Source organism: Plectropomus leopardus, chromosome 7 (assembly GCF_026936395.1).
Source record: "Plectropomus leopardus strain MGB_pleo_1.0 chromosome 7, ASM2693639v1, whole genome shotgun sequence".
In the NCBI taxonomy this organism is placed as follows: domain Eukaryota; kingdom Metazoa; phylum Chordata; class Actinopteri; order Perciformes; family Serranidae; genus Plectropomus; species Plectropomus leopardus.
This window is the reverse complement of record NC_142182.1, coordinates 32,891,939-32,906,988: the sequence shown is the minus strand read 5'-3', so window position 1 is coordinate 32,906,988 and position 15,050 is coordinate 32,891,939. Positions and strand designations below refer to the sequence as shown.

General features: G+C 40.5%; 1 protein-coding gene across 8 annotated transcripts in view; it reads right to left on the bottom strand.

Annotated features, from left to right (window-relative positions):
- megf11 (multiple EGF-like-domains 11) overlaps positions 1-15,050 on the bottom strand; it is a 107,027-nt gene that overhangs the window by 56,414 nt on the left and 35,563 nt on the right. For 5 of the 8 annotated variants that reach the window (XM_088080547.1, XM_088080541.1, XM_088080545.1 and 2 more), the window contains 3 exons: positions 14,916-15,016; positions 10,448-10,540; positions 10,259-10,279 (listed from right to left, as the gene is read on the bottom strand). In XM_088080547.1, coding sequence (XP_087936673.1) covers positions 10,259-10,279; positions 10,448-10,540; positions 14,916-15,016 — 215 coding nt within the window. The remainder of the gene's footprint in view (positions 1-10,258; positions 10,280-10,447; positions 10,541-14,915; positions 15,017-15,050) is intronic. The other 3 variants (XM_088080543.1, XM_088080544.1, XM_088080546.1) reach the window with 1 other exon arrangement.

Below are 15,050 nucleotides of genomic sequence, written 5' to 3'. Positions count from 1 at the left end.
TTCAATATGACAGGTTATGAAATGATTAACAGGATATTAAAGCAAAAAAAAAACCTAATTTAGACTGCGCAATATTCTGTGCACTTTTTTCCAGACTTCTTTCTAATCTTTTATTTTATCTTATGAATTATTGTTATTATCTATTGAATTATTTAATAGGAGTAAAAAACCATGAGTGTCCAGCTAACTTCATGTAGAAGTCTGCGGTTAAGGTTGACAGTGTGAAAAAGCATCTGTGGCACTCTGATCGTAATAGAAGGTCCTAAATTGTAAGTAATAATATTATTAAGTTAATAAATAATTTTTACTTTGAATCTGTGTGCCTCTGATACTTTTTCAGTGTGCCAACCTATGCCACAGACTTCTACATTAATTATGCTGGACTTTCATTGGTTTTTATTTTTATTTAAATTATTGCCCTATTCTTGAAGACCACCCATTGTTTACTACCCCTACTTTCTTGACCCAGTGCAGCACTCCCTATTTTTCCTTCACTGTTTAATTACGGTTCTTATTCTTTTAATAATTATTTTCACAACTGGTAGACATACCAATTATGAGAGATCGCAGGCCAAAAAGGTCAGGGTCCACTGGTCTGGATCAGTGATTTCCAACCTGGGGGTCGGACCCAACCAAGGGGTTGCAAAAGAAATCTGGGGGGCCGTGAGATTATTAAGGTTAGACGGAAGAAAAGAAAAAACAATTTCATCTACACTAAACTTTTATCTAACCTTCTCTTTCAATTATATTACATTATTTGTCCCAGAGGGGATAGTATAGAAACATAAACACATAAAGCGCAAACAATATGACACAGAAACATACAATAGCTGACAAACTGTACACAGGGTGACTTGCACCGATGCACGTTCAAGCTCCACAGGAGCAGAATGTGTCCACCATAACTCCATAAGGTCTGTAATGATTCAGTGGGTGTTAAAAATGCCATCTCCTAATAACATAAACCATTTCCAATGTAGTATACATCACCATCTACAGGTTGTGACAGTCACAACAATGCAGCATCAGGCCCGGCACCATAAAGGCTGAGCAATATATTACACACAAGTACAATAAGTACTGTTTTTTGTCACTTGCACATCAACATCATCAATCGTCATCAGTTCTACAATTACAATATGTACTGTTACCCCAACATCATCAATCATCATCATCATCACATTCAGTACAAGTACAATATGTACTGTTACTGTTACCTCATCACTATTATCTTCAATGCCACGCAAGTACATTATGTACTGTTACTGCCACCTAATCATTGTCATCATCATCATTACTAGAAGTACAATGTGTACTGTAACTGTCACCCTGTCATCGTCATCGTCAGCATCATCATATTACAATACAACATGCCCTGTTACTGTGGCCATATCATCATCATCATCATCATCATCATCATCATCATCATCATCATCATCAAAGGTAATGGACAACCAAAGCAATTACCTCTTCTGTTATTAGAGTTTAAAGCATAATAGAAACTGCTTTGATCATTGTACAATAGTGAGTATTTTTTACTTCTTCATACCTCTGAAAACTTCAAATGTAGACACTACTTTACTTTAAAGTGTCACAAGATAAATGCTGCTTTCACATGGAATCAGGGAGACTGTAGACGCCACACTGGATATCATCTTAATGGATGGTAAAAAACAACTTTTTGCTATCGTCCGCCATAAAGTCAACAACTGGATGTCATGTAGCTCTTTGCACAAGGTGAAAACAAAGGCAATCTGGACATTTACTACACACTAGTAGGGAAATTCCATCAAATAATAATAACAAAATAATTTTATGTAATATATTTTATTCCATTGTTTATAAACAACATGGCTTCACCCTTGCAATTTATCGTAAAGTATGTTTCGTTTTAATGTCCTGCATTTCCAGCGGCCTGTTTGTTTTTCCCTTTTCGTCCAAAGGGGTTTGCCTATTTGCCATCTACCGTCTAACTGATTCCATGTGAATGCAGCATGAATGCCACTCATCACAATAGAAAAAAAGATGATATTGAGGACTTAAAGGAGAAGATGTGACACTGCTGGAGATACTTCACAGGCAAAACCGAGCAGTGTTTTAACTCTCTGGCAGTCTAAATCAGGTGTGTGGAATCATGCCCACCACACACTGAACTGTGAAAAGGTCATCAAGAGCAATGGTCAATAAAAATCTATTGAATCTTTGGAAACAAACTTCATAAACACAGCAATGGACCACAAAATCAAGTGTGACTTATAGACTGTGAAATGAGCCTAAAACAGCTTTGTTCTGCATTAGTATTCAGGAGATATCTTATCTCTCTAAACTGTTATCATAGCATTTCAGCTATTTTAGACACACTGACCTTCTCTTAAGGACATGAGATAAGGCTTTTTAATGTCCTTATTAAATCAAGCCATCTATGCAGACTCTCAGAGACGGCTAGTGTGTTCCAGGAGCTCTTCACTCTCTCTCTTTCTGACTAATAAGCATCACGGTGATAATGACCAGTGGGACTGGATGCCGTTCTGCTCACTTCAGAATTATCGTATCATCCTAACCATCACCACAATATGCCATGATATCCATCGGCTTTTTGTGCCCAGGTTATATGCATGGAGACAAAGCACACTCACATTCACTCAAACACATTTCAGGCTTTCTCCCAAAGGTAATGGAGCATTGAGCTCTTGGGGAACAATAAATCCTGCTTAATGGGATGGTACAAAAAAAATCTTCAGAGCCTGGCAATCTGCATACTGGGCCAATGAGGCTTATATGTAGAGAAAATGTTATAGACATGCTTGCGCGTGTGTGTTCGTCAAACCAACTGATGCATGATACTAATGCGAAACCTCTTCAAAAGACTGTGGTTGTCACTTTCAGTGAGAATATTTTAATATTTAAGTTGTGATCAACATTTGTGAGCATCTTCAGCAGTAAAGAAAGCTGTCAGCTGCACCGCATGTGCCACAATTCATTCGGTGGACTCACCATCAGTCAGCCGAAGCCTCGGCACAGTGATTTACACCACACATAAGTCACTTGAGTCACTTAAAGACACGAGAGTAAAGATCTGAGAGGCTTGCCTTCCGAGCCACATCTTGAAACATCTCTGTCAGAGTCACGGCAGTGGCACACGGTTCAATCTGATCTACTTAACAGCCATCATCAGTGTCTGTTTCTAAATGGCACATTACCAACAAGGTTTGTCAGCTGCATCCTTCCCAGGTTCAACTACTAGTCAAAGAAACGTCTCAGCTGGTAAAAGCTTTAGTAATTGGGAAATTGATTGCTAGAAAACATCTGTAGAACATACTAATCAAAGGCAATCAACAGTGTGCACAAGAAGTCGGTGAAGCCTTGTGAGCTGTTACAGGTCAAACTCTATTGAACTTACAGGGGCTCTGAGGAGTTTTCTTGTTAACAAACAAAAATGGTGGTTGCATGCAGTGTGACTCGCTAAAATACATGTGTATTGGGGAGGCTTAACAAACATAATAATTAATGTATTACTTTGCTAATAAAAATTTTACAAATCAGATTTTCAAAAATATAAATAAATCATGCATTGTTTGCATAAGCTGTCAGTCAGATAGCAGCAGCAGGATGCGTGTACTATACAAACAAATCGAGGACCAATAAAAAACATTCATTCTTAACTCTACAGGGTACCTTTATCTTGTAATTGTAATTTAGGTATCTTTTTTTATGTATATTGTTATGTATATTGTTCAATGTATCCTCATACAACAGTTTGATATCTAACAAATTGTTGCCCCGCGAATGGCCTCATTACATAGGCTGTTTAATGTAAAGTTATGTATTAAATGTAAAGTTACGCGGGCTAGGTTTAGTATTAGAAACATGAAGACAACATACCTTAAAATAACTTAAAGGTGGCTTGGTTTCTCACAGGACACAAACACCATTCTCCTGGAGTAAAGTCCTGTGTTTGTTTCACCCATCCACCACCCTAACCTGACTTCTTTTGCTGACTTTTGCCTTTTATACCAGTTCCCTTTTTACTCCCATCAGAGCAATGGTCACGTAATTGCAGCCTTCCTGATCACATGGGTTATACAGAAATAACTGGCTCATGATGAAGTGGTTTATGAACTAATTCTGGTACATTATCTTTTGTGAGTATATGTAACAGCAGTGAATGACAACAGTGTGGTTGTGTTTCAGAGTTCTTAAAGTTTAGAATAATTATTTGGTCATTAGGTCTGGTTGCATTATGTTTTAAGGTGTATTGTGTTTTTTTTTCTGAAAAACTATTTTAAATATTTCCAGTTTACATCATTGTTAAACAGTATTTTAATCAAGTGTTGTGTCACACGAGATGACCGTATTCCAATGCCTTTAACTCTTGTGAATTTTTTCAGTTGCGTGCGTAACACGTAGATCTTCTAGTTGAAATTATTAAATTAAAGAAATTATTTAATAGCAACTAAATTAGAATTTGTTTGTGTACTGTCTAGTCATGCATAAGGCTAAGTTAGGACTGACTTTGAAAAAAAGTCAGTCTCTTTATTCGTTTTAACAAGGCCTGTTCGGTGAAACAGCAGCAGTGACAACTCCAGTAAAACAATATACAGTTGTCTGGCAAAAACACTGGCCTGCTGTCTGGCTAAATTTCAGCCAGGCTATAAACCAATCAAGAACGTGTTCCTGGTTATTACTTTGTAATGTGAATGTCATATTTTTACAGTTGTGACAAAAGATTAAATACATGTTAACTTTCCAGGGTTATAAAATCCTGTCTCAAGGTCTAACTCACAAAGACTGGATCGTGACCACTGATAGCACTATTAATTGCTCATCACTTGCAACCACTTTTCACCCTGTCTCAAGGTTCTTTTGTACAGAAGATGTTAATGATATCACACTGTAAACAGGGGAGCAAAGTTTCACAGTCAAGTGCAGTTTGCTCCTTTTTCTACGTTTTTTCATGCTAATTTTGTAGTCTATTGCAGAGCACGTAGTTCGAAACATCACCTCAGTGGTAATATTAAAGATTCATGGGAGCATAATCTAGTATGTGGACTTTGTTTTTTCGTCTCTTGTATTACATTTTGTCCAGCACCTAGCCTTTTTGCCACCTGGATGTGCTTTTGTAAACATTCTGCTCTTTGGCTTATCTCTATAAACAGATAACGTATGCATATGAATGCAGATAAATAAGTAAAAACCTAACTAAACACTAGATCATCATCAGATGATAGCTGATGGCATCTGAGATCAGGCAATTAGGCCAGTGTATTTCGCCGTTTTGCTCTCAATGAGGACTGGTTAGCTGCAGGGAACCAAAGCTCATTAAAACGTGATTGGTCAATATTACTCTGAATACAAGCAGACTACAATTGGAAACCAGATCGTTTCCAGTACCAAAATGTTGTACTGTTATTTACATATTATGCATTCATATGCAGAAATCTGTTTACCACCTACTCTCTGAAGACAATAATAATTTTACTGTGACTGTTCTATTAATACTGATCTTTGTGAATGGGACTGTTTTTGCAATGAGGCTCACTTTGAATAAAGAGGGGCTAACTTTGCAATAAATGTATGCATTATTTAAATATATATAAACAGAACAGAAGCATCAAGACACTATTTGCTCAGCAGTGCAGTTAGGAGTGGTTCACCCCTTGAAGATGCTTTGACGATTTCTTTTTGTCTTATTTGTGCAGGGTGAGAGGCTGCAAAATCCACACAATCCTTTTGTGAATTGACCCCTCACTGGTGTGCAGAATTTTGACTTCTGATAAGCCTTTAAATTCATGGATTTGTTACCCAGTTAAACTGGAATCTTGGATCATTTATAACGACCTCACCGGTATCAAAGAAGCCCTTTGCGCTGTATTAACACAGGGCTGTTTTTGGTCTGAACGCCTATGAAATCTAAACTATTAAACATGTGAAAACTATGTTAGATTCAAATTTTAGAAAAACTTGGTGCCAACAGCTCCAGTTCATCAGTGCGATATAGAGTCAGAAAAGAGGTGATATCTCAATGAGAATGAACTCTGTGCTGTGGAGAAATAAATAACACTGTCACATACTTGGCAGTATATAAACTGGCTGCAACACTCCCCGGGAGCCCAGTGTACTACACAAAAACAAAGCTCTGTCAACGCAGGAGGGCTTCATGGACAAACACACACACATACAGAGTAGTAACTGTGTTCCACAAGGCACTATGGATCGGTCCGTCTGCTGTCCCCTTGAGAAATACAGTTGCCTGGGCGCTTTGATCTATCAAAATGAATGAGGCAGGCGGCATCGACTGTTACATGCAGCAAGGAACCCCTTTCAGAATGATACAGTTAGAATATTTATAGTTCTCCAAAAATGTCTCTCTTTACATGGTTGTAGGCCTATAATGAGGAATTCAATCGATTTAGACTTCTTTTTTAAAAGTCGGTGTGTAGATGAAATCTTACTTTTACATTTTTTTTGTTAATATGGGGCCATCATCTCAGAGAGGAGTGACTTACAATATAATTGATCACTCTATCTGTAAGATTAATTGAGAGAGAAGTTTTGAGAGAAAAGTACAGAGACATTTGGATTGATGTGTGGAGCCAGCCGCAATGAATCTGCGCATGCATCTTCTGTCCCGTTCAGCGTAATTCACAGGCTTTTGGTCTTTGACAGTGCTGCATGTCAATGTCCTGCTGCTGTGGGACTAGAGAGGAACCATCTGGCTCAGATGCACTTCTGAGAATAATGTGTGAATTCTGTCGACGGGTGCCAGAGGATTCCTCGCGAGGGTGTTTTTCAAGTCAAAATGAAGTTTAACTGCACGGTTTTGGTCTGGTTGCTCCTTCATACTGCATCTCAGACAGTTGGTGCAATAAAATACGCTAATAAAGCTAAAGGAAATGTCTGCCATCTCTGCTTGACCCAGCCCAAATTCTCAAATGCACTGAGTTCAATATCTAATAAAACCAATCACTGATTTAAAACCTTAATAATGAATAATTTCAGTGTTTTAGTTGAGAATTAACATTGAATAAGTAGCATGTAGCCCCCCTGTCTGGTGCAATATCCCATAAACGAGTATTCATAGGCCACATTCATCAATTAACCATGTGTACAGCACCCGCAGCAGTGGCTGCCTTCCCATTTGAATACATTAGGGAGGAATATGTTACCTCATGGACCACGGCTGACCAGCCACATTAGATTTGACTATTAAGTGTGATAGATTTCTTCTTAGAACACAAAGGATGCTTTGTGGCTAACAAAGCTAAACTACTCCGTGGACTTTTCAGATACTTAACTTGGTAGCATCGATTTTTAGAATCTCTGCACAAGTTGGTGAACATTTCCACCACAACAAGAAAAAGCAAACTGCAAAAAGGGCAGAGAGAAGAAACACTATAAGCTCCATATTTCTGCATTTTTCCTCCTCCCGAGCCCTGGGAACATATCATTATCCAACTGAAGCACATGAAATCAATGTTGTGCTTCATTGCACCTAATATTTTACAAGTGACGGCAGTCATAGCTAAATATACCTTGCACATGCAACATCTATCTTTATCATTTTCTTTATTTGAAAGCTGTTATTACTGTAGCATATAGTGACCCCGTGTGACTGACTCATCTGGAGAAATTAAATGTGTTGAAAAGCACACAGTGGTGGAGACCGGGTCATTTTTTTGCAGCTTTAGAAAAAGAAAGTCTACTTTTCAACCCAAGAAACTCTTAACTTTATATAGTTTTCATTAAATTTACTCATAATATTCTACAAAGATTTGATTTCCCATTTCATCTCATACTGTGCTGTTCTCAAAATACTATATTTGTTGCAAAGAGTAACCAATAATGTAACTTTGGCAACAATACTTCAGTAGACTAAAATTACTAAAGACATACTGTTCAGTCCCATAAGCAGAGCTCCATCTATCTGAATTGCTTTTGCAAAAATGGCTGTTGTCCCTGTTTTATTGAGTCTCGTATTTGTTTTTTTTATTTACATGGTGAAAATCCTATTGAGAACAATGTTGTTTTTGAAGACAAACCCTACTGACAAAACAAAGTGCACACAGCGGCACAGAGAAGACAAACACAGTGCATTTCAATATAAAAAGAAGAAGGAGACAAAGAAAACAGAAACAGAAAATGTAAGCTGAACAGAGAGAAACAGACAGAACAGACATTAACAGGTACATATCACTGCATTGTTTTAATGCCCTGAGCTGTTCAGTAAGACGGGGAAAAAAAAAAATTATCTCATGACATATGATCAGAGAAACATGTTCAAGACCACGTTCCACAAACACAACACACAGGCATTAGAGCAAACACGCCAACCAACAACAACAACAACAATTAATCATTCATCACTCTTTTGGGAAAACACAGCCTCAACTCAGAACGCTCCACGTGATAGATGTAGAGCGAGACAACATTTTCAAACAGAAGTCAGCCGCAAACATCCTGCTTTGCTGTTTTATCTGTGGTCCACATCTACCAATGTGTCCTTGAGATGAGTCTCAGACACCCCAGGACTCCAGGCAGGTCACAGGGCAGGTCTGGTCTCAGTGGGACTGTTGCCCCAGGCAGGGGAAGAGGATGAAATGGTTTCTGGCTACAGCAGGTGGACACCAGCGGGTGCAAACAGGTGATATCTTTCTTCAGCCTTCACCACCGCTCCCAACACAACTTAGTGAATCTCTCCCACCTTATCGCCTTCTCTTTTTCTGGCCACAAACACTCCGACTCTTTATTTTCACCACCTGACCCATATACAAAACTGCTTCCTGGTGGGTGCTGCTCCAGAAACGGGGTCCAAGCCTTTGATGCGGCTCCAGATCACTGGCTGAAAGGCTGTCACTTCAGCTTTAGGCCGCTCACCATCCCACGGCAGCTCTTCATTTCCAAGCCGGGGCGACACACTTTTTCCATCACATTCACACATCCTTCAGTCACGTGACCGGCTCATTCTGCCCTCTCACCAGCTATCGTTATCGGGGAATTGGCTTTTATGCGAGCACAAATACCTCAACTCAAAACATAATGGCGGTAAAATAAACAGCGAATAAACCATGGCATTGATTGTGTTGGAACTGAATAGATTTTAAATGTGTGCTTTCCAGCCGACATGAGCCGTAATATGATGACTGCACCCACTTCAACGAGAACTGCTAAAGCTCACATCACCTACCTGAACTGGGTGAAAGTAAAATTAACCGTGAAAGACAAAAAAAAAACATGCTGAACCATTTACACGAAGGGAAAAGAGGGCAGATTTAATTTAAAAATTGGCACGCATTCCTCATTTCTACAGATGAAAGCTCGTAAATGAAAAAGCCTGGAATCATGCCTGGTATGGAAATCTAAAGTTATGAATAATGCCTCTGTCTCAATCATCAAGTCTGTTTTAATAAGGTGGATTAGCCCAGCACCTGCAGGCTGGAAGGCACACACCGCTGCACTCCTAACCAACCGATAGTGGGACAAGAGCCCCTCGGGGCCCTCAACCTCACATCCTCCCAGTTGGACCCTCACCAGCCTGTAGGAGTGAGCAGAGGCAAACAGCTCAGGCTTGTCATTTATGCCCATGAATCCACCTCCAATGGGCCGGCGCCGCAGCAAGAGCAGCTGATTTACACACAGTTGCTAATCAGGGAATGGCTCTCTTGCTAATGAAAACTCATAGATCCATACAATAACAGTGCTGATATGATTTTAGCTCCCATTACTCATTCCTAAATATGCAATAGGCAATACCAGTTAAATGCTACAGGGAGCAGACTGCTCAAGTTCAGAATTCGGGGTCGGAAATGTTGACTGCTATCTCTGTCCCGACCTGGGAATAACAGCCTCCTGTATGCACATTCACTAGTTCTCTGCAGACATAAATATCACAAAAGGAGTAAATAAATTCTTTCCTCCTGTCTGGCCTCAGTGACGCTCCAGCATTTAGCTGATTGCAGGATGGATATGCCGAACTCCACCCTCCCATCAGTGCTGGAGACTAGCTCTGGGAAGCTGGGAGGAAACCCCAGTAAACAGAAAAGGCCAGCACAATGGTTTCTTTCTCCTTGGCATTGATTCATTCATTCCACTGAACAAGTCATAGGCACCGGTCTAATCATGATTAAGACCATAACAGAGAGCTCGGTAGACACAGGAGGAAGGGGAGGGGGGGGTGATGCAACCATCCATCCATCCGCTATATTCATCAAGCAAATCACTTCCACTTCCAGCAAATGAGAATGAATTCATTTTGACTTACCTGTTCCATTGGCTGTGTTTGCTAAGAAGAGAGGACACAAAGCTGAGCAGCTTTGAGATAGACGTACATTGAGGCAAAACAGTTGAAGGACTCACAGTAAATTCTAACTGACTAACAGGCTGTGAAAGCCATTTAGGAATAAATGAGTCTAAGTGACTAATTGTGGGTTTAGGAGTTAAGTGCACTCACCACTAGAGCAGTCCAGTCCGCCCCATCCTGGCTCACACTGGCATGTATCTGGAGACACGCAGCGGCCGTGGACACACTCCTCTGTGCACAGAGCTGAGACACACAGACATTTCCTCATCAGTGTGGTTTGTAATTGAGTTAACACACGCACACACGCATACATAAGCAGAGTGTAAAACATCATTAAACCACCAATAAACAGCATAATGAAAACCACCAAGATAACAGCTGAAAGAAAATGGGCCATAAAATTGAACACTCAATATCTCCCTAATACCATCAGGGGACTAAATCTCAGCCATGGCACTCATATTCAACATCCATCTCCGCTACTTGACACTGGGCTAAATGATTTCTTAGGAGATTGAGTCCTTGGTTAACATCTCTGTTTATCACATAGCTTTGCTTTCCACAATGAGCTGTTATCAGGAGGCTGAGCCATGAAGGAACAAGCTGTAAATCCCCTCTAATTTGATCAGCTGGCGCTTTGTCATATAGTGATGCTTTAATGTAGCAGATCCAAGCACCTCGGTGTTTACCAAGTGTGCAGTTTTCTTGATCATTCATATTGAGCAACACGGCACCCGATTGATTGGGTCGGCATTAGTATTCCTGTGAGTGTGTTTGCAGGGTTTGGTTCAAGCTGGATAATAAAGTGACCCACATGGAGTTTTTGTTTTTTTGCCACAGCGCCTGCTTTCTTGTGTGTTTTTTAAGCCAAGAAGGAATCACAAAAATAGCCACTTAGCATGAATAAAACTGTGGCAGCCAAGGTCATCTGGCCAGCAGGGTTAAGACAGACAGGCTCTTATCTGAGGAATGAGACAGTCAGGCCAATACGACGAGAGAGAAACCCTGCCTGATGGGAATCAGCAGTCCACTAACACGGCCTGTGGAGGGATGATACACAATCCAAGGGCAGCAGAACAGACAGACCACCTTCTTAACTGATCACACCTCATCCAACACTTCATTCAAGCTTCTTTGTTCTTTTCTTTTTTTTTAGTTTTATGATCAAAAATGGAAAAAAAAAGGACTGCAGGAAATCATCTGTTAGGTTTTTTTTTTAAAAATAACACACGCCCTGAGGCGATTTTGCAGCTCTGTGTGAAATGCTATGGCACTCATCCTGCAGGCAGAGAGGTCAGCAGAGCGCTGGCTGCAGGCCTGAACAGAGCTACTATAGATTATCACTCAATCAGGCTTCGATTAGGATCCAGCGCCAGCAGGAGAGAGATGCAGCGGGAGAAGAGAAAGAGGAGTGAATCCCAAACACCCACGAGCCGCTTCTAATCGCAGAAATGCTCCCAAGGCAAAAATGGTAAACCAGAGATTGAAAGATAATTTAGGGCAGATTTCTGAGCATCAGTAGTCTGGCAGAAAACTGTCTAATTACAGTAAGCTGGGCGAAAAAAGAAAAAAGGTGGGGAGAGGAGCTGGAACATTTGTGCTGACGAAGGTGTGAGATCGACTACCTGTAATCAATGAGTCCACAGTGTGCAGAGTATTCAAAGAGAAGAGGAGACGAATTCAATGTCACCATGATGAGTTGATTTCGTTTACTTTCAATCAGCAAATTCTGATCAGCGAGAACAGGGAAATGCAAATGTGTCACATCCTTTATATAAAAAAAAGAAATATGGAAATGAAGTTTTGAATATGGGAGAAAGGATAAAGCGCACCCTTCTCCTGAGATCTGAACCGGTGTTCTGAAGGGATGGCATAATAAAGTAGGAGGAGGTAGGTCTTTCATTTTAATTGAAATTCATGAATCACTCTGCTTAACTCATGTCTAAGGAATCTGTTGGAAAATTGAGTCTTTCATCTAGATAAAAGGCTAATCTAACTCATTATGCAGAGGTGTTATCTGAACGGGGAACAATGGAGCTAATTGGTGATTGTCATTCAGTGTTAATAAATTCAATATTCTTGCCCAGTCAAACTACAATCTTTTAAAATGTCTGATAAAATAGATCCTTTTGGTCCCTACCCCAGCTGCGTTATCCGCCTTGTTTTTGTAGAGGTTTGGTGCACTGAGAACAAAAATACCTACCAGTACAATTTTGTGTGTTTATGATTTACGTAGCAGTTTTGTCGTACACCCGTGGTGAAAGTGAAGTGGAAAAAAAAAACACGGAACATCATGATGAAGCTGATGGATAAATCAGTCTGAGAGATCTGCCTACAGAACATATCAAACAACTCGCTCCAAAGCTTCTTCCACATGCCTCTATCGAGCACAGAGATGATTCATTTTAAAACTGTGTCTTTGAAGCATTAAAAAAAAAAAACGCAACAAAGCCAAAAAAAAAAAAGAAAATGAAATCAAAGGCAAAGAATCTCTTTCTGGAGAAAAATCTCATCATCTTCCGATCATCAAAACCCGAATGCGAAATGTGCTAGCGTCTTGCCGCCTGAAACTTTATCAGAACCAGACTTATTCTGCCGCCAAACTCACTTAAAGGATTGCACTGCATCAGTGGACAGGCAAGAGTCATGCAGAAGTCGTCTGACCTGAATGCACTGCAAAAAGAGGGACTCATAACCCTGCAGAGCCTGTCAGCCTCTGAAGATATTACAAGCTGTTGTCATTAGCGAGTTCCCCTTGTGCACAACTGCAATAATCATGCTTATTAGGAGGGAAAATGAGTTCCTCACATCCTCTACATAGGCTAGTTGCAGATTAAGGTAATGACTTACGACAGATCAAAGGTCACGGAATTAATAAAGACCTCTAGTCGGAAAACTTCAAGCACTAATTAATGAGAAACAGATCAAAGTTCAACTTATCGCGGAGGAGCTTTGAGAAAATTAGACAATTACTTTCAAAAAGACGGAGTGAAACAAAAACAACAAAACTGGAGGGAAAAAACATCCTTAAAGATAATGTTGCCGATTTAGTCTCCTTTTGTGTGTCTGTGTGATAATGTTGGTTCATTCAAGGTCCACAGATTCATTTAACCACCTCTCATTGGAGCCAAGATGTTGATGCGGTGCCACATGACAAAAAAAACAAAAAACAGGCAGGATTAAAAGGCAAACACTCTTGAAGCATTTCGGACTTTTAATGAAATAGACTTTGCAAAGAAAGCTACAGTAACGACACACGAGGGGGGAGGGGGGTATTTTACATTCAGTGAACAACAACGTGTCCTGAAATAGACGACATGAGTTGATTTTGGGTCGATTTACTCTATAATGCCCCCTTTTGTCACTGCATGCAAAACAGCTCGGGGAGTACAAATCTCTTAATCCTGCTAGTGAGACTGCTAGGATTAAAAGGGGTGGAACAGTTTGCAAAGGCAGCAGAAAGCAAAACTGCCCTCTCGGCCCCTATCAACTCGGTCTCCCCGCTCCACCTGAACGAGGGTTAAAGGCGAGGGCAGCTGTTTTTGCTCTCAGCCTGACATAATATCAAAACAAAGACTGTTTTTTCATACGGTAGAGAGGTGAGATTTGAGAGGTACCTCCACGGTTTGTAGAATCATCTGGTTAACATCCTGAAAAGAATGTAATGAAAAACTAGCTCCATTGTTAGTCAAATGGTTAATGAATACATTATTGATCAATCAGCGCCTCCCTTCCTCAAGACCCCCTGATAATCACACCGGCTCTTTTTCTTCGCTGGCTGGCTTCCCGGTGCTCTGCTGCCCCGAGGCTAGTAAAGCCAAGACAAGGACAAGCCCAGCCATGGTCAAAGAGCAAACCCACACGGCCGCAGTCACTGTATCAGTCGCTCGCCCATCCTGTTGCAAAAGATCTCAGAAAATATTAAAGTGTGATTTTAATCTTTTTTAAAGGGAATAAAACATTAGGTAAGGCGAGAAAATCAAAAACTTAACTCTCCGAAGCTATATGTTCTGTCTTTATTTGGCCAGCATGAAAAGATATTCAGTTTGATGTGCGTGAATAAAAATAGAAATCAATGACCATTAATGAAGCTGTAAAAAAAACGACAGGGAAGGATTGTTATCAGCGCATCGCCACAGTCCAATTTTCACGGCTTCTGCTCTTTTTTATGTTATTGAATTCCAGTGTGGTTTTATGGCGGGTGCTATACCTACTCAGTCTGTAACCAGGACCCTCTTGGCTCGTTAATTTTTCTCATTGTTATACAACTACAATTAAATTACTCTTGCTGGAGGAGTAAAGCAGAGAGCGGTCTACTGTGCCTTCCTGTTAAATCAGGCTCAATCACCTTAAACTGAGTCAATTCACATAGATGGCGGCTAACAGAGGAAGGTAGTATTGGTGTTATTGGGTGTTTATGATATAGACGATCAGACGGTCGTGGGGGCGACGGAGGCGGGGGCCGACAGCGGGCCTGGCGGGGTATTGTAGCTTTATCTGCAAGCCACCCACAGTAACGATCAATCCTAATATTTACTCCTGTTCTCTAAATGTCTAGCAGACAAAACCTGAAATGCCATCATGGAGGACAACGGAGATTAAAAAAAAGGATACTCACGAACACACAAGTCTCCGCTCTCAAAGTAACCAGGGCAACACTGTGAGCGGCGCCTATACATGGTCCTCACTCCCCGCCGGTAAGCCGTCTTATAGCTGATCCTGGAGAAACACACACACAGAGAGACAGCAGCGT